A 27,354-nucleotide genomic window follows, 5' to 3' on the forward strand; every position below is an offset into this window, starting at 1 on the left:
TATAAAGCTATGTTGACCAAAATCTGGTGGACTCAGCCACCAGAAAACAAACTGGTATAGTTCCCCAAGGCAAAGCTGAAAATGCAATTACTAACAAAGTTTTTTATGCCTACATGAAACATGACTGCAAAATATACTGCAGTGCATGTCAGTATTAAGGACCATATCACAACTATGGCTCTCAAGCAGCACTTACCATTGGTAAACCACAAAATAACACGAAAACCAGCTGTAAAAAGCAACGTATCGCATACCTTGCATAACACAGGTACAACATCACTGCCTGTTCAGTGTACAACACTTTGAGACTGATACTCTCTCAACTGAGCCATACTGGTATTCTTTTACTGGAGTCAGAATTCAAACTATTCAGACAATTAGTCAGAATTTAAGCCTGGACTCAAGTTAATGAGCTCAAGACCAATGCTGGGTGCCATAAATCTGCCATGGTTTAACACTGGGCTGGCAATAAAATTAACAGCAGGTTCTGTTAGCCCCCTCCCTCCCCTTGTGGGGAAAAGAGAGGGAATAAGGGACAGAGACTCTTATGGGTCAGAAACTAAACTACACACGTTTAATGAGGCAGTGGTGATGAAAAGTGAAAGTAATGAAATATAGACAAATACATACAAAAGCACTATCACACTCTCCCCCCACCCCCCAATAACACCAACAACAGCACCGAGGCTGCAGGGCAGGCCCTATGAAAGTCCCAGGCTCAACACCTGGAGTCAGCGGCAGATAGGAGCTCGGATACAGGAATGCAGAGGTGCAAGAATGCAGAGACCAGATTCAAAGGCAGATAAACTGACAAAGTCCTCCCAGGATGCCAGCCATGGACAAAGAGGAAAGGGAGAGTTTGACCCTTGTGATCTCTCAAATTTATATCTAGTATGACATGTATGGGATGGGATACTTTGGTTTACTTTGGTCACCTGTCTGATCCATTCCTCCCCAGAGGAGCATCTCAGGTGTGACCCCTTTACTTCCCTTCTGGTTCTGGAGCATAAGATGTTTTCCTCAGAACCAAGCAGTGGCCTTGGTTCTACATACCATTCTCTCACAGTAACTACAAACATGGAGTGTTATCAGTCCTGGAGGCAGACACTGACTGAAAAACATGCTGTTAATTTCAGCAACTGCAGCTACTTAGAATGGACTTAACTAAAAAGCAAAATCACAAAAAAGAAATTAGTTATATCCTGGCTCAAACCAGGACACTACACAAAAGTAGCAGTACATTTCCAAAAAAGGATATCAGTATTAAGAACATCAAGAGAAGAATTTCAAATGGAAATTACCTAACCTTTAACAGCACACTTCACATTCAGCTCACCTGTGACTAATATATACCAACCTACTAAGTCAGTCGTCAACTGTTACTTGAGGAAGAAGGACTAGAATGGAAAAGAAGGAAAAGATTTAGTTGGGTGTGATGAAAATGGGAAAATAATAAAATGTAGATCCTACTGAATTTAACAACACCCCTATTTAACTTTATTCTGAGTAATTCTTAACAGAAACTTCCATTTTCTAGCTAATTAAAAACTCCAACCATGTGTCCCCCAGGAATAAAAGAAGAAGAATTAGTAAGAAGAAAGCCCAACATCAATATCAGCAAACTTCAAGAAATAGATTCCAGATGTTTAAAGACATTCTTTTCTTAGTCTTTCCAGTGCAGGTATGAAACTGGAAGGCTGGATTTTTTCCATGTTGTCTTCCAAATCTCTTACTGATGTAATATTGTTCCAGTGGAACTAGGTTGGCCTCATTAAAATTACAGAGAAAATACTGCATGCTTCATCTTAAGCAAAGCTTCTCAGACCAGAAATGCTGCAACAATTTCAGTTTCACCTGTGCTATAGTAAATCCAATCCACTTTTAAAGTATTTTATGCAGTCCTTCAATGCCTGCTGGTAGTGCTAGCAGTAGCAGGATTGCTAGAAGGAATCACTCGTAAACTATTATGTGAATAAAACCCTGAGAGATGATAGCTGTGACTTCAGCACCATATGGTATTTGTAACTCAAAAATAAAATCTGGTAGCAAAATATTTTCATGTTCATATTTTATATGGTTAAGAGTTTGGGCAAAGACATTAAGATACAATTTGACTCATGAGGTAATCAGGGGGTATAACACAATTCCTTCTGTGAAATCAGGTATAAAAATTTAACAGATTAACCTCTGTATTTGTATGTTTGTGCATAATTTAGTTTAGAAACTTCATTGTATTTTTACTTGAACCTCTGTATTGATTATAACAGATTCTTGATTATTAAGTTATTGGAAGATCATATAATTTAATTTTGTAGTTCAATATAACAGTGTTAATCAATCTTAATTTAATGTTATTTCAAATAAACCCGGACCCATAATTATCTGTTAAAGCACTACAGTGAAATCCCTACACTTATGCCCCTTATTTCTAAACCTTTGACTAAGTCTCTGACTAGGAGTGGATTCAGCCACACGTAGACTCTTCTCTGTTAAATTTAGAAAGCAGTGGGGTCTACTCTGAACCTTGTGACTCAACAAGAGGGTTTTCCTCATTCTTTTCCCTAATCACCGTGCAAACCACTCCAGCCCATTCCCAACTCAAGTCTCCCCTGTCCCTGTGTAAGTTATCTCCTCTGATGCCTGTGTAAGTCACTCCAATCCAATTCTAAGCCCTACACGTCCCTTCCACACAGCAATAGAGTGAACCTGCCCATCATATTCTGTTAAGTCGCACTTTCATCCACCTATATTAAAAATTACCTTTCTTCAGAACTTTGTTGGTGATTTTTTAAGAGACCTTAAGACTTTCCACTCCCATCTACGTCAGTTCTCAAATACAACTTTTATAGAGTGTGCATCTGCCATATACACACTAAAGGGAAACTGCTTCCACTACTCAGACTATATGTTAATTAGGAATTGAGATTCTTGTTCCCTAGAAAAAAAAATAGAAGCGCTGCAAAGAAACCAACATAGAATATTTTGGACAGAATTAGTTGTATCAGCTTTTCACAAGGTGATTTGCAAACTACTTCAGGATTTTTAATGGCTTTTTTCTCCAAAGACTATAGCAATCAAATGAAATACCTTCCATAGTTTGTTATATGTAGCTTAACTGGCATAGAAGAAAGATATTTCTATTTCCTTCTTGGGAATCTTTCACTGAGTCACCACTCTCAGTTTGTAAGGAAACAGTGTGCCAGACCACCCAATTCATCTACCCGGCTGGTGGCACTGACTCCTGCTGAGGCCCAGGATATGGATGATAAGCCAGAAACATAAGGCCCATGCTATTTGATAGCTCATATACTACTCCAGCTTTTCTGGAGCAATATAGGCTTGGAAATCTGTAAATAATGAGGACTGTGCAAAGAAACATGAAAAGCTGGATCACGTTCTAATATGCAAAATGGCTTGGCTACCCTAGGTGGAACGTCTGTGAGCAGAGTCCTGCAGAGAAAACAAAACAAAATCCTACTGAGTATGTGAAGTCTCAGCCCCTCTGCTCCCACTCAAAAAAATGAGAAAAAAAATACTTGAGTAACAAGATATTATTTCCTTACATAAATTAGTCAAATATTCAAGCACAGCTAAGGGAAATCGTTAATCTACTAACTTTTACTGATGCATACATTCTTCTGAAATAAACACAATCAAACCCTCCAAAGTGGCATCTTAATAAAACAAGAAATGTTATTTCCAATATTGATTGAAATAGTATGCAATTGAAGAAATAAAAAAACCATTAAAGAATTGAAGAAGTAAAATGTATCCTACAAATGTTAGATGTCTGGCCTTTTCAGGGCATGCATAATTTATGCTCTCTAATAATAAAGACCAAGGATGACAGCCTTATTTTTTAGGAAAAGGAACAAATAATCCCCCACAAACAAATTAAAGACTTTTAATTTTCAAATCCTGGAAGTCATTAGTAGAGTATTCAGCTTGTGTTTTGTTTATTTTTTACTGGTTATGATCAATTCTGAAATCCACTACTCCACTGAACATTGGAAGAAAAATCTATTCATTATGGTCATTTTGTCACTATCAAATGTAAAAGTATAACTAAGAACTAATAACCCCTGCATTCATATACAGAGTTACTATATTCAGTAAAATGTACTAATAAGGGATGTTGAGAAAGGACTCCTCATTACAATTCAGTAACTACAGCCAGCAAAACTAATTTCATAATAACAGATCCTTATAAAAATGGAAAAAAACCCAGCAAAACTAAAAGTTAAATTAAGATTCTGAAACAGGGATAGATTTTATTTTAATAAAAGTTCATTATTTCCCACTGAGTGTACTTTCTACTCTTTCACTGAAGAGTAGGTAGTTAACTGAAAAAAATATTTCAATCTAAGGCTTAAGACCTTGTCCATTCTTTTTTGAGCTCTGTCTCTCAAGGAAAACTTCAACTTATTAATATTAGCCTTGCAGCACAATAGGCAGATGTACTTCCATTTTCCAGAGCAGTCTGTTGACACACAGAAGAATCTTCTCCAAGTAAAGATGGCAGATGTACAAATTACTCCAATTATGAGGTTTAACCAGACGATGCTACCTTAAAAAACATTATAAAATGGGCTCATCAATTATTCCATTGATTGAGATACATAATATTATCTTGCCTGAAGTACTAAACTTGCACCAGTCCTGAAGTGTATTCAGTATAACAACTATATATTTCAATCCACTCCAAAAAATATGAACACATGAAAGCCGCATGCTCTGAAACAAACATCTGCCATCATAGGTATTAGCAATATCTGCTGTGTTTACAGAATGCATACAAAGTATTTAAAAATGTTAGAATTCTGCATAAATTTTAATTCTGTTCTTCACAATTTCTTTAAAGCATTTGAAAGTAAATAAAAATTTATTTAGTCCACAAACTTCTCTAACAAAAAAAATAAATCAGAAACTGAAACTCCAACTGCTGTTTTTTTAAAAACAAACCAAACCCTTCATTATTAAAATTTTACTTACTGCATTTGTAGGTAATGAGACTTTTTTCTTCCTTTTTTCCCCTTCTCTTCAGCACGTAAACTGTGTGATTTTCACACAGACATTTACAGAACACTAGAATATTTGTGAACTCTGCTTCTGAATATTAAATATAATGTTAACTGAACACATGGGGGTGCATTGCTTGCTTACTTAATCAACTGAAATGCACAGGACTATTTTTGTAAGACTAAGAACTCACCCACTGAGGCCTCAAACCTGATCTTAATGTTCTGACCTCTGCATCTGAAACCTTCTTCAGAGGCAAAGATAATCCCACAGCAGTCATCCAACTTTTACAAAGCACCAAATAAAGACCTGGCACAGGGTTACCTGGAGAACTGTACTGTTAAGTGGGCACTCCTTCAAAAAAGAAAACAGGATGTTTTCAGTTCTTACTCATATAACAGTTAAATACTGCATCATATTTTAATAAAGGATGGACTAGATTTCCAAATACCCTCTGACCAAAGTCTGAAAGTGATTACACATTCACACAGTTTTAATTTTTTTTTTAAGTCTAAATGAGAAAATAAATTAATTCTTCCTTGCTGGTTTCTTGCTTCATGATATCGTTGTGCAAACGTAAACAGTTACATTGCTCTGAAAAGAGAGAAGCACAGCTGCCTCCAGTATTTTAGACAAGAGGTGAACTGATACCCTGTGTTACTTTTACCTACCATGGAAAAAATCACAAACTGCAAGGGGAGATGTTTCCTTTAAATAGCATCATTCACACCAGATTTCCGAGATGATGGGACAAATTTAAAAAATGCTATATTAAAGATTTTTTTTAAAAACACAGAGTCTAATAAAGAAGAAAAGCACATGCTTAAGAATTAACTGGAAATATCCAGTTTCCTGATACTGATCTGGGAATTATAAACAGAGGAGTAAGTAGAAAGGGCACATTTCTCAGTGTTCCTTTACAACATGGTAATAAAAATGAGATTTTCTATCTGTTCTACCTTCAAGGAAGAAACTCTGCTGGCACAAACTTGGAGTTATTAAAACTCCTGAGATTTATCCAGGTTGTGTATTTTGCCCTGGATTCTGATATTGCTTCACTATTTACTAATGGTTAAGTTTAGTGTGTGTTACAGAAATAAAACTTCTGAGAAATATACTGCAGCGTTAGTATAAGGGAAGTCAAAGATCTATACTGCATGTAATAACTGAAAGTCCAACGTATCAGGCAGTTTGTTTGCTAAAGTTGCTACTGCAGATTAAAATCTATATTTTACATTATTCCTGATATCACATATAATTCCCTTTTTTGGAAGAATATATTGAAGAAATACAGCAGAAATAGTGAAAGCAAAGTAGAAATCATAGCATGAAAAAAAGACAAAGGACTAGGCAGTGTTTAAATTAGAGTACCAATCTCAGCTTGCAATATATAGTTTAGTCCTTCTGAAAAATCCAGACAAACAATTAAATGGCTTGATTTCCCCTTTTTGAACTTGTATCTTGCTTTCTTTGAAGCTTTCCTTTAAAAATCCTTAACTTGCAAGCAATGCACACATGCTCTACTCATGCACATTTATTTCCAGAGATAGACTTTTACAGAGGCAAAACAGTTTTTCCTCCCACAAGTACAAAGTGTCCATGAAAAGGCTCTAGAGGAGAAAAGGGAAGAGTAAATTCTGAAGGACAGATAAAGGAACCTATGGAAAATGAACTGCTCTGCCTTGTTATTTTAGAATTCCTACTGCATACAACAACAGTTCAGAGTACTCCTATTCTTTCAACCAAATTGTATCTGCATGAAGGTGAGGTAGGGGTGAAAGGGCTGGTGGAAGGAGAAGCAACGTTAGCAAGTCCTGCGAACTATGTGATATTGTGAGAGTACCACAAAAATTAATACAGTATTAACACTGAAGATACCTTTGCAGAGGCATTTCCAATAACATGTTATGATTAGCAAAATCTTTAAAGAAAAAAACACAAACCAAACCAAACAGAACACAACCCCCTATTATTCTAGTTTGGAATAATGAGGAGGTTCAGATGCATTAATTCTGTTTCTATGTTGCACAATCCACAGACAGAATTAACAATCTGCCTTAAAGTTCTATCACAGACTGAAGGTCTGCCAAATTAAAAGCACAGCTGCTGTTAAATAAGTAAAAGGTTTCTGACTATGAAAGCGTAACTTACAAAACTTGCCAACAAAGCGTCTGACTGACAGAACCACTGCCCTTTTGTATGCAGCTCTTACTACTTCTACAGTCAGATATTTTTAGCTATGTATTTACTTCAGCTAGCAATACTCACTTATAAAATACTGAAATTATAGTTTGCTTTATTCTCCAACACTATAAAGAATGGCTTACCACAGAGAAGCATGAAGAAACACGCATATTTAACAGTACAATACATCCAGTGTTAAAACAGAGTCCAAAAGCCCTTCTTAATGATGGCTACATTCACTAAAGAGAACTTACCATGAGTAGTATTCTTTCTTACTCTGACTTTAATCTCCAATATACAACTGTACGCAGATTTTGAACCTCTACTAATAAAGAAATTTCCTAAATCGACTTATGTTACCAGCTGTACTCAAATATTGTAACATTTCAAGATTATCTTGAAAAATGCATAATTTTTGAGACTCGAGCTGTTTAGCTTAATGTAGAACTCATATTTTAAAAATAGAAGTACATTTTAAGGCTATGTTAAAGGCAATGAACATTTGGTTAATGATTTTCAGAAAAGACATTAATGATCCCAAAATTTTCAAAACCTGACTGGTATATGGGATCACCGGGAACATGGCTAGTCCTGTCTTCAAATGTATGTATCACCTCATCTATTTACACCCTAAACAATTAATAAAAAAATGCTATATCAAGACTTTTTTCCTCAATGAGGCAAACAATAAGCAGACTTGACTAATATTGGGGAGCATAAGGGTGAAGAGGGAACAGACTGATTCAGAGCACACAACTACAACAACAAAATAATAGAGCAAAACACTAATATAGAGTATAGGTTTTTATGTATTTTATAAAGTACAATAAAACAAATCTATAAAAACTAAAATATTTATATGTATTTTTTGTATCATGCTATACAATGAATACTTGAGCAATCTATGTTGTTTTATAATATGAAACAGCTAGCCATATACAGAGTTCAAAAAAATTATTTCTATTCTAAATCTTATTACTAGCTTGTGTTTCATAAGTATGAAAACACACTATTGTTTTTAATTTGAACTTTGCTCCAGTTTTCTTCAAAAAACACACTGGGCACTTGCAGTGATAAAATTAAACATGGCTATTCCGAAGGCCATGCACAACTTTGTCAGAAATAACCCATATGGAAATCAGAGCTTATACTACACAAATTGGGAAGAAAAGGACAGCAGTTGGGAACATGGTAGGTATATGAGTTTCATTATTTTTCTGTTTCGGTCTAATGCAATCTTTTTTTAACCAAGTACAAACTCATACAGCACAATACAAATCCCCTTTAAACCAAATCTTCAGCCAATGTCTTTTTCCCTGCAAAGCACTTGTTTTGGCAAACAGCTAGAAGCCTGCCAAGAAACGGTCATCGATCTTTGCCTGAAAAGCTTGAGCCAGCTTTATACAGTAAGGGCTTATTACAAACACACAATGCTTACCAGATGTTCCATCAGCTAACTGGATATGATCCAAGGGATGTCTATAAATCCATGGAGATACGTTTGTTATGAAGGCATTTGCCACACTAAGTCAAAATTACATAAGCATGCTTTGGAGAACCTCTTCACTGGGCAGTGCTGTTCAACAGGATCATGCACCAACAGACTGAATTGTCACCAAGTACTGATTTGCATTTGCACTGACACCTTTTAAAAGACCTTTGGGTTTGAACAGTCAGCCTACAAACTTTATTTTCAGAAACCAACTGCCTGTGCCATTACAGAAGTCAGTGTTAACTTGAAAGAGTAGAGAACTGAATGTGGACTGTCACTTATTCTAACAGCTTTGTGAAAACATTCATTTGAGATATGAAAAAGTTGTCTAGTTGAGCATCATAACCTTCAAGTTTCCATAGTAATATAAATTCAGTACTTGGGCATATTTTATTTTTTTTTGTTTATTCAAAGAAAACTACAATAAACAAACTAATGAGAAACTCAAGATCTGAATGGGCAAAGATTTCTTTCAGTTGTAAACACAATCATAAAATACATTAGGAGTTCCGAGAAAGAAACAAACCTAGAGAAAAAAAATTACATTTTTAAAATAAGTATCCACACTTGAGCACAGAGATATTTTAAGATTAAAACAAATAAGATCCAAGAGAAAAGATATACTGGTAACAGGTTTGAATTATCGCTCCTAGGAAAAGTCTCAATAAGCAACTTTCCAGGCATCAGACAGCATCCTTAGTTCACAAATACTTTACATTTTTTCCTTGGAAGACTGCCTGCCCCAAGGCCACAACAGATGTGTTTGTGCAGATCCTTTCCACTCTACCTACAGTTCTGGAGAAACTGCAGAGACTCCTCCTCCCCTTCTTTCCCCCCCAACACTGCTGAAGGCAGCGCACTCTTAACTTCACCTTTGCCTCTCACCAGAATCTATATGGCTCTTCCTAAGACACTTCCAACCCATCAGCTTCCTCTCAGACATTGTAATACAGAGGAAGCAAAGGACATGTGTTTGTGTGGTGAAAATTTTGGGTTGCAAAATAAGAAATAAGAAGATCTCTGCACTGAAGCTATTAAGGGACCTGTTATTATTCTTTTCTAAGTGTTTTCCATAAGCACATAGGTTATGGGTTATTATACAACAGGTTCTCTATCCGTTCTCATTTAAAGAGCAAATAAAACCATCTCGAAGAGATACAACCTTTGTAAACAAGTGGTTAAACCAGTACAAACTAAGCTAATACAATAAAGAAGGCAGATTCTTGTGTTAAAATCTTAAAATGCAATTATTTGCAATGAAAGGCTGGTGATGAACTTCAAACTTCCTTTTAGAGAGAGACCTTACTGCCAGGAGGATTAGCAAAAGTAGGTGAGATACACATCCTGATGGAAGAGATGTATCAGTGGGAACCAAGAACAATTTGTACGTTCTAAAACCCAGAAATGTTTCTGTAGAGGTGAACTACTTTTCACCTCCTGGAAGAATATTCAGCTGAGGTCTAGCTACCTAGTTATATACTAGAAATGTTACGGGGGGGAGGAAGAGTGCTTTTTCACAGTCTAAGATCAGCAGCTGATGGCTGCCAGAAATTATTTCATGGTCTGCCTGATGAATCTTTCAACAGCACCACAAGTGTCCCAAAATGGAAATAATCAGCAATAAATTAAAAAAAAACCAACAACTACAACAAAAAACAACCCACCAAAACCAACCAACCAAAACACAACACAACAAAAACACTCTGCCAAAATTGTTTTTGCAATAGAAGACATTAGTGAAGGAAAATACTGCTCTTCAATAAGACAAATTCCTGAAACAACCAAGCAAAAAGGCTAGCTCCTGGATGCAGGTCATTTAAACTTCAATATTTCTAGTGCCGATCCTGAGTCAAATCATGACAGAATTATAAAGATAATTTTCAAACCATGGCATATTTTCTACTAACAGATATTTGCAAAAGGATGCCACAACACAGAACAAATGTAATTGTTTTCTTATTGTTTCGATTCGATCAAAGTTTGATGCCTGGAACAAATCCTGTGGATATTCTGATAAATATGCTGTATCGATATGTTATAGATTTATCCAGTAAAAGACATAAATGTGGCATTAAGAAGCATAACCTGCTTCTACAGACACTATTTTCCTTTTTCCTGCACAACTTCTCTGCCATAACAGAATCATAGAGTAGTTTGGGTTGGAGGGGGCCTTTTAAAGGTCATCTAGTTCAATCTCCCCTGCAGGGACGTAGCAGCGATCAGCAATAATTGTATTTGCAAAACTAGGAGCCTTCAAGTAAATGAGCCAACAAGAACTGGGAAACATCTAAACTCAAAAGGCCAATCAACCTAAACAAAATCTTTTAAATTAAATACTGCCATTCTTTCAGCCAACAGGCCTTATTTTTAAATATTGCCTTAGATTCTTCATCCTGTGAAGTTTAAGTATCTTAGTAGCAGATGACTCTGAAGATGAATGTATTAGACAGTGTAAACTTTTGCACCTACATAACTCATAGACATAACCAAGAACTCCCAGTATATTGTGTTCCACAGTACCCACCACCTCCGGCATGAGCTGTGGTGTTTTATTGCAACTCAGCTGCCTGCTCTAAAATGAGGCATCTGCAATTTTGTTGAAAGACAATTCCATAATGCAAACTGGGACATCTAATGAAGATAAATAATAATCACAATTTATTAGACATTGTACATAGAAAAATAGTTTTAATAGCTCTTAATTTTCTATAATATATTAACTATAATATGGTTTAAAAAAATCAGTAACCTGTCAAGGACATTCTTAAGTCATTCTACAGTTGATTCACCACTGACATATTCGAACGGTAACTTAATTTGCAAGTTGGTAGAAAGGTACCATAAGTAACTGTATAAATTTTTGTCACACTTAAACCAGTAACTCCAAAGAAAGAAGAAATCTACAATGACAAATGCAGCAAGGAGGTCACAAGCTTTTAAATATAGCAACATCTGTCTTTCCGTGTATATAAAATTGACATTTCTGAAAATATTTTTAATAATTCCTGAGCCCATTTACTTCTCTTATCCACTTGATGGCTGCCTGTTATTCCAATTTATAAGTTGAATCATTGTATCATGTTAGTTATGTTTTAAGCTTTCTGCCTGCATTTGGACCTTGATCAGCTACACTGGAGCTCTTGCATACTTGTGAAATAACTAAAAAAAACTTCACTCACAAAATTTTATAAGTATTAAAATAAATCAGAAAATACTGCCAAAGTATGTCAATAAAACAGTCAATGAGTGTACTTCAGCCTAGAAATAATGCATATGCTACAGCAACATTGAATTAATACAGAAAATCAATATGAGCTCAGAGAATAAGCAGCACTGAAGAAATAAGACAGCACATCTTACAGAGTTTCCTGTTCAACCAAAGCCTGATAGACAGACACACTTTTCTCCACAGGTCTGGCAAAAGCTGAAGATACAAGACTAAAAACTCACGCAATCATCAGATCCAGTTCGTGAAGTAACAGAGAATAAATATGATAGACCTTTCCCAAGCTAATTTGTAAAGACACTAGCCTACTATAAACCTTGTTTTTCTTATAAATGCACACATGAAGTGGAATCACCAGATGTTTGCATAATAGGAGAACTGACTGACTGCATGCTTTGCAAGTCTGATAAAACATTCTCATAGATTAACAATAACCACAATTTTAAAATGGTCTTCCAAACACAACTTATGCTTAAATGCTTAAAGACCCTATGTGCTTGCACATGGCACAGTACATTACTCAATTCTACCAGATGCTGAGATAGGTCCATATAAGCTCCACATTTTTTTTGTTTTACCAAAGGATTTTGTTTTCAAAATATCCCTTAAAGTTCTGAGTGGACTGTTATTATTTGTCAGTGCTTAAATGCAATATAATTATTAAAATTATTAAAGAATACTTATATAAATAGAACTTTACTGAGTAACTATTGCCATTATTTTAGCCTACAAATGGATACCTTAGTGTGTATCTACATTTGGGAAGTTTCCACTGAGCTGTTTCCATTCATGGGAAACACAAATGAGCCTTTACTCTGAATGCACAGAGCCATTTTAAATAAAATAAATCTACCGAAGGTAAGTAACCCTGCAGATCAATTTTGGTATAGAGAGTGTAAAGACTTGAAAAACAGGTGGTACAGAAATTCTGTTTACATAGTTTAAAATGGAGAATTAAAAAAAAAAAAGTATTATAAGAGCCATTTTCTCTCCTTCTTCTTAAGTCACCATCAGCAAAAACATGTGAAAGTATTTTGCAGAACTGGCTTTGAATGAGCAAATTCAGGATGTTCAAATTTTGGCAGAAAAATTTAAATCCTAACTTTTGGGAACATCACCTTCTGTTTGACAGTTCATTTAGTATTTTCAGTATGTGGGCCAGACAGTTCCTACTACAGAATTTACAAAGGAGTACTAAAATAAACAGTTACCCTTCCTTTCGATGCAGAAGAAAAACACTGAAGTTACAAGCAGGCTCTGAAAACAGAATTAATGTAAAACAGGTGATGATAAAAACATTCTAGTTGGGTTTGTTGCTGTTATTTTCAGCACTTTTTATGCACTTTGTTTTGCACGTTTCAGACTTTAGCCTTTGTGTTTTTCAACACTTTTCTGCTTCGAAGACTAGAACAGAATGGGAGCAAGTTCTACAAAATTATGTTTTCAGAAAAATCCAAATACCCCAATATTCAAACAATGCACTGTGAGAGTTGGCAGTACTGCAAGCTATCCAGCGGAGAGCAGTCTACAGCCTTGGGCTTTCTAGGCTGCCCCATCAAGTGCACTGTTGCTACTGGAGAAATTGAGCTCCTTCAGGTGGCTTCTGAAGGAAATTTCACAATATAGGAAGCAGTAGAGGAGCTGACACAGCTCTATAACCTCCTGTGGACTTGTAGGTTGTCTTTAGAATGCAAAAAAAATTGCAAGGAGCAAAGCCATTAATTCAACCCTTCTTTGTACAGTTCCACATAAAAATACCTGCCAGATGCTGATATCAATATCTAAGGGTGGTTCTCAACAAGTCTGACTCAAAGTGACAAGGAGGGGCAGAAGCACTCTACCTCTCTTTGTAATCTGCCATATTTCCATCTGTTCTGTGCACCCAAGCCACACAGTGACTGAAGTCCATGAATGATTCAGTTCAGAGGAGGAGGAAGGAGGAAGAGAAATTGTATATTTTGTTGAGGAAGTCAGTTGTAACAACAAACTATTTTCATTGTTTTGCCATGCAAGTGCAAACATGGCAGAGGGATAAGCAATCTGACAGCTGAGACTAAGGGATAATTCAAATTTAAGAGGTATATGGTAACAAAATCTTATGTCAATATTCAGTAAAAGCTTACTGAAACTACTGAGAATATACCAGTACTGAGAATGTTTCCTCATTATCCACCATTTAGGATTTTCCATGTAAAATTTCAATCTAGATAGCAATTTATTCACATAAGGGCTCATCTGCAAAATTTGGACTTTTGCCTCTCAATGGAACTTAACAGAGGACAAAGCTTTCTGCCCACAATAATGGCTTCAAATAATCTTAAGTCAATTATACCAAAACCAAACTTGTATATCCATCTTAAAAATCTTTCTGATTTTTACATTTCTGATTGCTGATAATTAGAAACCTGCACATATCACATAGAAGAAAAGTCCAATTTTTTAGTACAAAGATACACAAGACACTATCAGTTGACAGGTATGTACTACATCGCAACGGCTGAGATTTTTTTAATTGCCTGGTTCATATTTTTTTAAACACTTCTAACTGAGAAATACACAACATGATTGCTTCCTACCATTATAATTGTTGCTACAGGTATTTTTATTTTCATAAATTGTGAACTTTTTCTCCTCCTGGATCCAAGGTGAAATACTGATATCCATTTGCACAGCATGAAAAGAATGCTATGTATTCTGTTGCTATTCACAATGAAGACTGGAGTTCAAAACCAAGATTCTGGTTAAAAAATGAGGTCAAGAGTAGCAAATAACTCAACCAACCCTAGCTACTCAGAAGTCATGCATTTAGTTTAACCTTAATCTTATGTTCCTTTCCTAGTCAACAAATACAGATCAACTACAGTAAACTGTCCCATTGAAATGCGTAAGATACATCAGGTGTATTCTATTTAGATACCTATTTATATATGTGTATATACATAGATTAAATGCAATAGGTATTTTTGAATCATGTAGAATAACTTACTCTCATGTGGTTTAAGTATTTCTGTTCACTACAGAAAGATGCATACAGTTATGTTAAGCTAGGTACTTCATTAAGTTGAGGAGACTCAACCAAAATTAGCAAGGCCTCAGCCCTAATAAAGCAGTCTAAAAATAGGATTTCATAACATCATTTAAAAAAAAACACAAAACAAACCATAAAAACAGTTTACAAACTTGGCCCAATTTCCCTTGTGAGGAAAGCCGTAACTTTCTTGGAGAATTTTGCAATGCTTCTACACAACACTTTTCCATGGTTATTTAATTATATGGGAAAGCTCTACAACTATACAAGTTCTATTGCATTTTTTAAGTCCACCAGCTTCTCTAGGCTTCTACCAAATTCACCCTAACTAAAGCCTCTTGGTCTTCCTCAGGGCTTCCATAAGACAGCATCTCAAGGTATTTTCCCTCAGTAGCCTGCTTCTATTTGAGTGCTCCTCTTCAAAGCTCATGTAGCAACACAAATCCTAGTGCTGCAAATCCCTTTCCAAGTATCTTTCAAGGGTCAGAGCATAATGCACCACATCATCTGGGAGACACTGCCATAGCCACTTTTTTCTTTTCCTGTATAGAAGATTATAGAGTTTCACCAAACTTCTGAAGAACATTGTAACACCATTCTTCCTGCAGTTTGACACACCTGAATGTATCCTGGGATGGAATAGTTAACTATCAGTAGAAGGTTGGAAGAACATCTACCCACTCCATGACAGAACCACACCATTGCCTTTAATCATATTTTAATTCCACCATTGGTGTGCCAATCAGTAATGTATGTGGAAATTTCTAGTAAATGGATATTTTCTTCAATATGCAGGAAGAAAAAAAACACAGAGCATTGCTTAGGTGCATACAAAATGGGACTGCAAAATGAAATTTAAGTAATAGTTTGCTTTGTTTTTAAAATTCAGGATTTAGAGCAATCTGTGTTTTTGCAAGCTACCATAATTGGTCAGAGCACAGCAATTAATTACAAAGAAGAGAAACAGAAACACTTTCTTCTGCTGTTTCTCAGTTGTGCCAGGCAAAATAGTTTAATTTTATAGCATTTTCTTTTACAGCTTCTGTCAGAGTTTATGTGAATTTTCCTTATACTGTGAACCAACAATAACCTTATTTAGCTGAGTAATAGGAGCTACTGGGGAAAGCTGATCAGTGGACATTATTTAAAATAATCAAACCCAAACCAGGCATAAAGGCCATTTCAGTAGGTCAGACTGGCATTGAGAGCATGACTAAGAGACACATACTAGATTCTCATAAATTCTTTTATTTCCACCATATACCATCTGACTCTCTTCCCACTTAACAGCAGAAAAATATCTTAAGAATTTAATAAATATTTATCTTCCATCTATCATTGCTTTTTTTCCCCCCAACATGTAACTGCTGTGTCATAAAAATGAACTTCGCCTCTTATCATTTCAACATTTTGATCATTACTTTACTTGAAATAGAAAACATTTAGTGGAAAAATACCAAATATTGGAATAATTTAGAAAGCCTTGACATCTTAAAATTTCTACATATCTAATGGTTAGCATTTTTTCAAAATTAAGAATTTCCAGTATCTTCTGGAAATTAATATTATTAAACTATTCTTATTTCACTACTCTCCTTTTAACTGATATTGTTACCACCAGTGATTAAAAGGTTAAGAAGAACTGCAACTGCTCATTGACTTACAGGCAGACACATAAAAATGTGTCCACTTTAACTTGAAGTCATTCAGATTTAAGAGGATATTGACGTAGCACCTCCTCTAACACTTCCATTGTAGAGGCCCTTGGAAAATGCCATTCATGAAACAGTAAAACAAAACATTGAAACTCCCTACCTTCACCTGATGATCCTGAAAGGTCTATGATGACATACACTCTCCCTTCTGGCTCCAAGTCAATCTGCAATCAAGAAAACAATTAGAAGAAAACTTAGAGTGGCTCTGAAAGCAAGTGACTGCAAATGCAGGAAACAAAAAGCTAAAACTCGTGGAGCCAAGGTGTAGGCAGGACACATGGGCAGGCCTACACCTCACTGCCAATAGAGCCTCCTTTTACTTAGAGGTGCTGAGGGCCTCACACCTTCACTGAAGTAAAAACGTGTGTGCCCTTAGCACTTGAAAAACTTGAACTCCATTAATTTTACAAATCAAATACTTAAAGCACTGTTCTGCCACCCATTTGCACCACTATTTCCAAAGGGAAAAGGAAGAAGGTTAAAAAGTGAGTCTGGAATAACTTTTTAACTGTAATTAATACTGAGCCCAGCTATGCAAATGTGAAAAACAACACTGTGACCTATTCAGATCCCAGCAAGACAGATCAGCTCTGGTCACAGAATGGGGTAAATGAACACACAGAGATCGTACGGCCGGTTAACACGTGGTTATAATACTCCCTTTATATCCCCACTGGGAGAAAGAAATCCATGCTTTCTCCTCTTTTTCTGAAATACAAAATGTGTTTATTTCTGCACAATTCTGGTGGCTTTAAAGGAGTCTTTGCTCTTGTGGAGATTACTTTTGTTCAGCATGAAACATAGGTGCTCAGATTCAAGATGGTGTTCTTCAAGATTTCATGGACTGTGGGAACAAGCTCCTGTACATTTAGGGACCACAATGAGGAGCTAATTACAAATCCTCCTGTGTTTTACCACACATTTCATCAGCAACTCTAAATACTGTTAGATTTTAATATCTTGATGGTCACCTGTGCACTACAGACAATTTTTGCACCCACCCATCTCTCAAAAATTAAACTGTAACCGAACCACTGTGTAAACAATAGCACTTATTGTCACATAGCAGTTGTCATACAATTTCAGAGACTGAATGAAGTGACATGGTGTCCATTAATACTGTGTTTTTGTTCTATTTTAGTAAGCAAAGCACCTCAATAAAACTGCATGCCCAGTGCCAGGGTGCATCAAGGGGCCTTCTCTGCCATGGCTTGGCCTGTGTCCCACTGCCCCAGCCTGTCTGGGAGGCATCAGGGGAACCCCAGTCTAGGGCATTAGGCACCTCCTTGGGGATGGGTGGGGGCCAGTGCCAGGCTGGCATGGGGGCCCATGGGTAGACCCAGCTAAGCAGAGCAGGGCTGGGCCACATGGAGCTGCAGACCTGCCCCGCTGTGGGATTGCTGGGACAGGGGCTGAAAGCCCTGGGGACTGACATGGGGTCTTGGGCTGCAGGCAGGACAGGGAGAGAACCAGGGGCCATGCAGGGACATTGGGGCCTGTTCATGACCCCAGGGCTCTTGACACCCACACAGGACTTTGTTGAGATCAGGCTTGCTGTGTGCCAAAGCAGGGTGAGAAAACAGGAAAAGGAGATATGCCCCAAAAAGCCCCCTTCTTCCCCTAGGTGAAAAAGTGGCAGGACTCTGGGTTCTTGCAGGTGCCAGACCAAACAGATGCAGGACAAAAAGACAGGAGTGTGCCACATAGCTAGAGTCTAGCCAAACCCTGCTCTCCACAGGCAGAAACCCAAGACCTTTCCTGACACCTACTCTGAGGCAACCACCGGACCACAGTCCTGCTCCTCCAGCGCCACGCGGCTCTGCTGCAGCAGGGGCAGGCAGGCATTGCTTTGCTGACATTGGCAACTGGCCTCTGAGCCACAGCAGGGTATGGCACTAGGCCAGAATAAGATGATAATCAGGAGATTGCCAATTCACACTAGTAACTTGGGAAACTAATATGTTGGTCTTCACAAATCAGCAAGTAAATGAGTAAGGGAAACATCTGGGCTATGCCAGGCTTTGCCTGTCTGCATTCAGCAGGCAGTTCTATGGGGCCAGTATTTTTGCCTCCAGGTTTCTTTCATCACCCAAGGGGACCTTACAAGAGGAGCACCTCTGCAGTTTTTCTCTTTTGGGCCACAGCTGCTAAGTCACTGAATGGTTTGGGTTAAAATGGATCATCTAGATCCAACCCCCTTGCACTGGCAGGGACACCTCCCACTAAATCAGATTGCTCAGCACCCCATCCAACCTGGCCTGGAAGAGGGCAGCCACAGCTTCTGTGGGCTTCTGTGACCTGTCTCAGTGTCTCACCACTCTCACAGTAAATAATTTCTTCCCAGTGTCTAATCTAAGTCTACCCTCTTCCAGTTTGAAACTGTATCAGTGACAATCTTCAATCTCCATGAACCAGCTTCTCATAAAAACACTTCTGTGACATTCAAGAACGAGCTGGCAGAGGAGTTCACAGGTCCAGCTGATGTCACCAGACCAACAGATCAAGAAAATTATCTCAACAACTGTATTGCAAATACATGAGGCAGGAAATAGGTGTTAGCAAGGCCAAGGGTTACGTAGAGGAGAGGAAAATGAAAATGTGGTAGAGTAGTTTTCCATAAATAAAGTGTTGACTATTAAGTAAAGACTTTTTTTTACCAATTTCTGAACTGGCTGCATCAGTTTTGTAGGGGAGGTTTTGGCTTGTTTTTTTGTTTGTTTGTTTTAAATAAAGCTACTGATCTGGAAATAATGCTCCTCTCCCCTTTGCAGTTTTTAAATTAAAAAATATTAGAAGATCAGAAGCACAGGTGCATGAATACACTTTGATGTCTATGCTGAGGGAGGTTTTGAAAAACTGCCATAGCACTCAACAGATGTCTGTATAAAAGACAGGCAAGTCTAACGCTCTGTATCGTCACTGTACACTGCGGGGTTAACCTTTCAGTAAAGTAAAATACTTCATGCATTTCAAATCCCAGTGTGCATACACACACATATAAAAACCCCAACAACATCCCTGCAGAAGACTCAAGCATCTGGAAGAGCTGGTGGCCACCGTCACAAAGTCTGTTCCCCTTAAGTACAAACAGCACTGGAGTTAACTCAGGAAAAATACTGGAGAACTGAACCCAAGTTTTCATTACCCCTTAAGTGCACTTTACTTTTATACAACTTATAAGAGATGCTGCTAACTGATTTTGATTCAGAATTTTTGCTGATGCTCTAAACAGATTGAAGTACATATAAGAGAGTCTCATTTGCCAATAAAATATTTTTCAGTCTTAAATGCTCTAATATCAATGAGAATGAAATGGATATACACTTATTTTCAGATTTATAAAATACCCAAATTCCTTCTTAGCAAGTACCTATTCTGACAGTCTCATCAGTTGCATGAATTAGTACTTTTGCCTGAAGCAGGCAGCTCAGCTGCCTCAGCTGACCTTACATATAAAAAGAACCTCCCCCCAAAAAGCAGAATCCCCTAAACTTATGGGAAAACCTTCTTTTGATCTCAGCTCTTTCATGTATCAAAGCAAATACAGAATGAAGAGGACTCATTCAATTCTAATTTTGCACTAAACTTTTCTAATGTAATGCCTAGAAACACACTGGTTTATATACCTCAAAAAAACAGAGTGCTAGAATAAAAGTTATTTTCTTTCAATCTGCACATTAAACTACCCTTAGAAGCAGGTGTCATTTTACACAGAAGTAACAAATAATGCATGCAGCACAATCTAAAGTTTCCATCATTTTTTACCAAATGCCCAGAAAGATATCACATGTGAAATGCTCTCAGACATACATAACCAGAAGCAAAATGACTGGCCAAATAGACCTTCCTGAATGCAACAGAAATGGTCTGATCACAGCACTTCCAATTCTGATCCTTCTCTTTGACTAAAAATACTTCTCTCTGAACACAGACAAGCATTTACACAGGCTACAAGCAGGTATCTAAAAACACTCAACTGTTTAGAAGAACAACAGAGAACAAGACAAGATGCCATCTAGGAATGAGACAGAGGAGTGGGTACAAAAAGATCATTACGTCTCACACATACACACCACATTCTCTGCATGTAACAGAAGATGTAACAGCTATTATTGAACAAAACGTTTCATCACTGGAGTGTTTTGGCCTTCTACTGGTCCATGCTATTGCTGTGACTTCAGTTAAAACACAGAGTTTTAGTAGGTGCAAGGAAGATTAATGATAAAGGTACTTTAAACAACTTCTATATCACTAAAATAATCCTTATTTGGCGGCGTATTGAGATTAGTACAATGACTGCTGGAAAGCAGCACAGATCTTGAAATACTCCAGGCATTAATAAAGCATATTAGCAGCCTGTTTCAGGGAACAAAAGGCAGCCGTCCATAAAACCAGACATACTTTCAGAGACAAAAACCCATGTTGAAACCATAGCTGAGTTTCAGCATATTGAAGGCATTTATATAGTTTCACAGTCATTAATGGATTTTATTTTCAACACCCTTCTGAGACAGTTCCCCATCTGCAAAATGAGATATTCCCAAAGGCATAAGCTAGACTAGATGACTTGCCAGAAAGTCATACAAGAAATACAGTTAAACCAGGACTGAACTCTAGTCTCTGGAGTTCTAGACTGCCCACTGCACCAGTGCACTATTTCTCCTATTCCTCAATTTAGTTTCATTTTGTCAACCTATACAAATCCTGTCTTCCCGCAATATCAGAGACATCCAAGTAGGTTTTTTTTTTGTTTATTTTAAACAACTTTAATGGGTACATATCTAGGAGGCAATTTTCTTTCTTTTCCATTCAGATACTACTCATCAGTAAAAACAGTATCAAAGAAAAAAATTGCCTAAATATTGCTGTGCAGCACTTCTAAAGCATCATAACTCTTGGGCAACTCTGGAGCAATGCAAAATTCAATCACACTATGCAAAAGATTGTGAAAATAGTTCCGCTTCTCCTCAAGGTTTGCTTTTTGTTAAGATTTTAACTCCTAAGCATTCTTCTGAAAAACTGAGTCCTGAACTCATATAGAAGCTTACCACTTTCCTTCTCTCAGGTGCAAGCTGTAATTCTCACCCCCCAAAAATAGGAAACAGGAATTTCCTGTTTCTCTAACAGGATTCTCTTAAACAAAGATTTTGCTAAGGAAACCACAGACTATCTCTAATCTTATAGAGGTAGGGATAAGGAAGATTAGAACATGCCATGCAATTATTTGGGTTGCACTGATGCTTCATATATGAATATGAAGACTTTACATCCTGAATCATTCCATCAACTTTTGGAGGTGTCTTTTTTTGTCCTTGCTGATAGCACCAGCACAGAGACTTTGCATACCTTACAGAGAAAACTGAGACCTGTTGTAAACAAGTGATTAAGTGGTATCTTTCAGTGCCCCACTACCATGGATTTTAATTTGATTGTAACTCGAGTCCATCAGCCACCTATGTTCTAATGGAAGAAAGTCACATAAAATTACGTGCACTGTACTCATTCAAACACCAGCTTGTCTCTTAAGAGTAGTTTAATGATAGTTACTGACATAATTCTCAGATCTGGAACAAACAACTAGACAGATGCATTTTCCATAACCTAACTTCCTAACAGCACCAGGGTTGAGTAAGTTTTACTTTGAAGTTCCTTAGCTAGAGAGTACGTCAAAAGAAGCAAAAATCCTTCAAGCATAAAGCTGTTTAAGATCTTGGTAACATCATAAACTAAATGGACTCTATAAATAACAGAAACAGAAATAATTAAATCCTAAACTTGCTTTGCATCTCTTGTTGTGATGTTCTAGGATTATCTTATATTCAGATAGCTTACAGCATAAACCTCCAAGCACATGATCAGTCACTGCAGATGGTTATTTGAGTCGTGTAGTACTTGAAAAGTCAGTGTGTATTAACCCTTACTGAATGCAGCATAACAGAAATCTTCCCTTTGAACACACAGTTTCTCGGAAAAGAGGAGGAAAGGGCTTGTGTTTAAAGAGCTGGTATCTGCAAAGGCTGGGCAAGTAACGTCTGATGTTTGGAGGGGCATTTATGTCTCCAGTTTTGATAAATATTATTTCCATTATAATGCATAAGAAAATCAGAACAGTTGTAATCCTGTACAAAATGAGTCTGTGCTCATCTTCTGTTCTTTAACCACAATATTTTTCTGCTTCAATTAAAAAAGCTAGTAGAGAACCTATTTTAACTTATTTAATAATATATAACACATCAATAGTGACACTTCAATATAGTCAAAATTACTGCAGATCAAGTAATTTTAAAACATTCAAAAACACTATCGTTATTAGAACTGAAGCAAACTCTCGACCAAAAGAACAGCTAGAAGCAACATTAAATTTGCAGACTTCCTCCAGCATTCACAGCTGAATCCCTAGCAAGCTCAGCTCCAGGAAGTCAGAAAAAAAGCTGAGACAATTTTGTTTAATAGTATTATATCTGAAAATTAACAGAGTTCACATTACCTCATAAATCAGATGAGGTAAACTTCACTTTAAACAAAATTGCAAAAAAAAAATATTGAGAAAACTTCCCTAGAATCCTTGTTTATCTTCACAATTTCCCCCTCCCCTGCCATAGCCTCTTGCTCTTCAGGCCAAAGAAAGCAGGTCCCTTTCAGAGCCAGTGCACTGCCACAAAGTTCACAAATCTGCCTTTCATTATGAATGTTAAATACTTGATTATTATAATTACAAAGAAACGTGACATAGTTTGCCACATTGTAATTGACCACAATGTCATACATAAAAGTTAAGAAATTTTGGCCACAGGGGATTTTATCATTTATTTACTCATATGCAATAGTCAACTAAAAGACATCAAACATCTTGCATGACCTATAGAAAAGATCAAACACATGCACAGACATAATACAGAACAGAAGCAGCCAGGAAAAAGAAGATTCCTCTGATATAACCATAGTATTCAGAAATCAACCCTAAACCAAGAATCCTTCCATTACTTAATATAGTATATACCAATATTTAGCTGCAATATCTTGAATCACACATGATACAACTTTGATCTTCCACAATTTACTGTAGCTAGAGGCCACCCACACACCAATGGAGGCACATTTTTTAATGCACGGTAACACATTAATGCACGTGTGTTTGTGCACGGGCACGGTCATCTGCACACTCAGAAGTCCCGTACTCATTTTGTGTAGACAAGGAAGACAACTTTTATGGAACATTGTAGTGGGACTCAGGTGCTCATAGTTCATTTTCTGGTTCAGTCCAGAAATTGAACTTGAACAGATGGCTACATTTACATGCAACAAGAGAGCAGAGCAGTACAAATGGCTGCAAAGGCATCAAGCATGACCATAGAGAGGTCACTGCACACAAGCAAGTTTCTCACTCTCTGATCTGAAGGGAGGAAGAGATTATCTTCACTTTTTTGAAAGCTGCAGGTAGTGAGAGGAGTATGTATGGCACAAGTTTATCACTCCCCAGCACTTTACAGAGCTCTTCGTTACATTTTTCCTTAGTATTGAGAATACATTATTAGAAAACCAGGTTGGTTTAACAGTTATACGCCCAAACTGGTTATGGTCTCTAAATACCTACAGTCTGAAATCATGGGAAGGAAATTAATTGATGAGAGAGAAATTTCTTCATGAATGGAAGTCAACAACCTTAGGAGACAGACCTGCATAGACTAACCACTGAGGGCATTCTGTACTTGAACAGGTCTATGAGCATTTCACAAACATCTTTGTGCTGTGTCGTGGGTTGATTTAACCCACTACAGTTATTCTGATTATGCAAATGTCTTCTCTTAGTATGGTTTACTCCTCTGCCTTCATAAGGTTACATTACATAGTACATTTTCACTGTACTACAATTGTACCCACATTAGAAATGGAGACTGCATTACTGTAGTAAAAGTAATGACGATAAAGTACAAAGAACCTGTAAGAGCCCAGAGAACATGAAGTATGATGCATAAGAGATGGGTTTGGCTAGACTTTTTGAGTGTAAAATAAGATATCTCTGTTTAGATATCCTTGTAATTGAACATTTTGAGTAACTTTAATGCAATTTTAAAAAATGTGTCTCCTGCTTTTCCATTCAGGTTCATCACAGACATCACTCTATTTTTGAGGAAAGAAACTAGAAATACAAGTCAAAGAGGAATAGCCACCTTTAGGAGTATCTAAATTTGGTTATATAAAGGGGAGAAGAAAAAAAAAAAAATCATAAAAATGTTTATTTCCTAGGTTGTTTTTGTTTGTTTGTTTTTTAAATTCTTCAGCAAGCACCAAGATCAAAACATGAATATACAGGCTTCAAGAACTACAAATAAACATTGTTCTGTTGGGTTATGAAGATGAAAGGAAAAAGTATGTTCTGCACAAATATTCTCTATGTCCTCTCACATATGTATCTGTAACCTGAGCTGCTTTACAACAAACATGGACATTATGATAAACAAACATCACATGATATACAAACCACAATAGTAAAACAGAATTGGCATCAAGTGTTTAAACAAAAGTATCCTTCCTGGAAATAGCTCTCCTACTTGCAGCCTGCCAAGAATTGTATAAATTCAGAGACTTTGTTCAGGTTATACTAAGCGTTAAGTTTCAAAGAAATACAAATGAAGAAAACAGAATTAATAAAACAAGTTAGTTGCAAAACTATTTTTGCTTTCTAAAAAAGGTTAAAGGTTTGTTCAGTTTAGAATGAAGGACTTGCTCTGCCTTTACACTATGTGATACACACAACTGGAAGCAGTATTTACAGAAAGTGGCTGTTGTGCAGATACACTAGTCCTTTTCCATATGGAGCACACATATAGACTGATGCTGTATCTGCACTGATCCCTCTAAGATCCCCCAGCTTCCATGTCCATCACCCTTTCCAAACTGGGGTTTTAAGTAAGGATGTCTGTAAAGACCAGGAACCTGACACACCTCTCATATCTCAGTCCAATATCCAAATAGCAAGATCATTCTGGTTCCCTAAAGGAAAAGGTAATTTCTAAAATCTTGTATTAGATAAATATTGTGCCAGTAAATATGGAAGTTTCAAAAGCATAAAGTATGCAAACTAGGTATACTCAATCATTGACTTAAAAAAGTAAAAAAATAACACCAAAACAGTTTACTTTGCTTGTTTTTTTCCTCCAGTTTATTAGACAAATAGCTAGAGTTGGCAAAAAGTACCTCAAAAATTTGTCAGAAAACATAGCCCCTAATAACTTATGTACCTTTCTAAAAACAGGGGGTTTATTTTCAGAAGAAAACATCATTGGAACATTCCCTCATTGGTTCTGTTTTGGTGGTTTTGTTTGGGTTTGTTTTGTTGGTTGTTTTTTTTTTGTGTGTGGTTTTTTTTCCCTTTAAAAAGTACTACAATAAGGTCTTTAGATACCATTTAGCATTGGGGGTTTTCTAGAACATAGGTTATTTTATTTCTCTGATGATGTTTTACCCTCTGTTTAATTATCAGATTAGAAAGATTAATGATGCTAATTCTGTTAACAAAATGGCTATCCTGAGGACTACAATTATCTGTGATTCACTTGGACTTCCTATGCAGCTTTAGCCACAACAAACCCAGAGCAACTTCAAGACTCCTCAGATGTCAGCAACAAAACATATTGTTAAAAGAAACAACAACAACAACAAGAAAACTGCTGTAGTCCAAGGTACCCATGTTTAAGAGTGAAAAGGAAATCAAGTAAAATAAAATTTAGTAGCTTGACACATGGTGCCAGGCAACCTATATTTGATAAAACAGATAGACCAGAACATAACATCTTGAATATGGAGATTACAGTAAAGGAAATGGCAAAAATAGCCACTACTATTAATACTGTTCCTGAAAAGTTAGATGGTATTGTCCACCAGCCAGAAGTGGCACACCAGGAATAACAGATACATCTTCAAAAAGCCCTGAGAACAAACTCGTTCTAGTGTATGCTGCATTCACTGACATATTTCTTTATAATTTTTTTTCACTTACTGCAGTGTTTTAAACTAAATCACATGAAGAGTTCCCAGATTTTAGATATGAGCTCGACATGAGAGTTGCTTGATAAACATTTTAAACACCTTACTCTTTCAGATATCCACATAAGCTTTCCAGTATTTCCTGGATTTAAGGAAAAAAAAAAATTCCCTCTGACTCTTAGCCTGCCTTGTATTACAGCAATTTGGTTGTTCCTCTTCTACTCCATAAAGAAACTGAAAGTGCAGAGTCATTAATGTGTGCATTTGTCTTTTAGTTTTTGAAAAAATCTTACTAAAAAGAAGTTTGAATTATACAAGAGTATTCAGATTTAAGTTATTTCTAGCCTGCCTTGTATTACAGCAATTTGGTTGTTCCTCTTCTACTCCATAAAGAAACTGAAAGTGCAGAGTCATTAATGTGTGCATTTGTCTTTTAGTTTTTGAAAAAATCTTACTAAAAAGAAGTTTGAATTATACAAGAGTATTCAGATTTAAGTTATTTCTTTGTAACAGCTTGTGTTAGATTTTATCCAGCCAACTAGCCAGGGCTCCTGGAACTGGACTCAGGATAACTGAAGAATTTTTGTTAATTTACATCTTTAAGTTTGGTTCTGAATGTGTAAGAACCATCCAGTTCTAGTAATAGAGGGCACACCATGCTGCCTACACTAGCTCTCCTATTGAGCCAAGTAAGTAGAGCAAA

At 36.7% G+C, this 27,354-nt stretch overlaps 1 protein-coding gene across 1 annotated transcript in view; it reads right to left on the minus strand.

The window, feature by feature from the left end:
• PRKCE (protein kinase C, epsilon) overlaps positions 1-27,354 on the minus strand; it is a 292,873-nt gene that overhangs the window by 177,786 nt on the left and 87,733 nt on the right. The window contains exon 2 of the mRNA XM_010004962.1: positions 16,765-16,828. Within this exon, the coding sequence (XP_010003264.1) occupies positions 16,765-16,828 (64 nt within the window). The remainder of the gene's footprint in view (positions 1-16,764; positions 16,829-27,354) is intronic.

This window comes from Chaetura pelagica, unplaced genomic scaffold (assembly GCF_000747805.2).
Source record: "Chaetura pelagica isolate M959 unplaced genomic scaffold, ChaPel_1.0 scaffold13, whole genome shotgun sequence".
In the NCBI taxonomy this organism is placed as follows: domain Eukaryota; kingdom Metazoa; phylum Chordata; class Aves; order Apodiformes; family Apodidae; genus Chaetura; species Chaetura pelagica.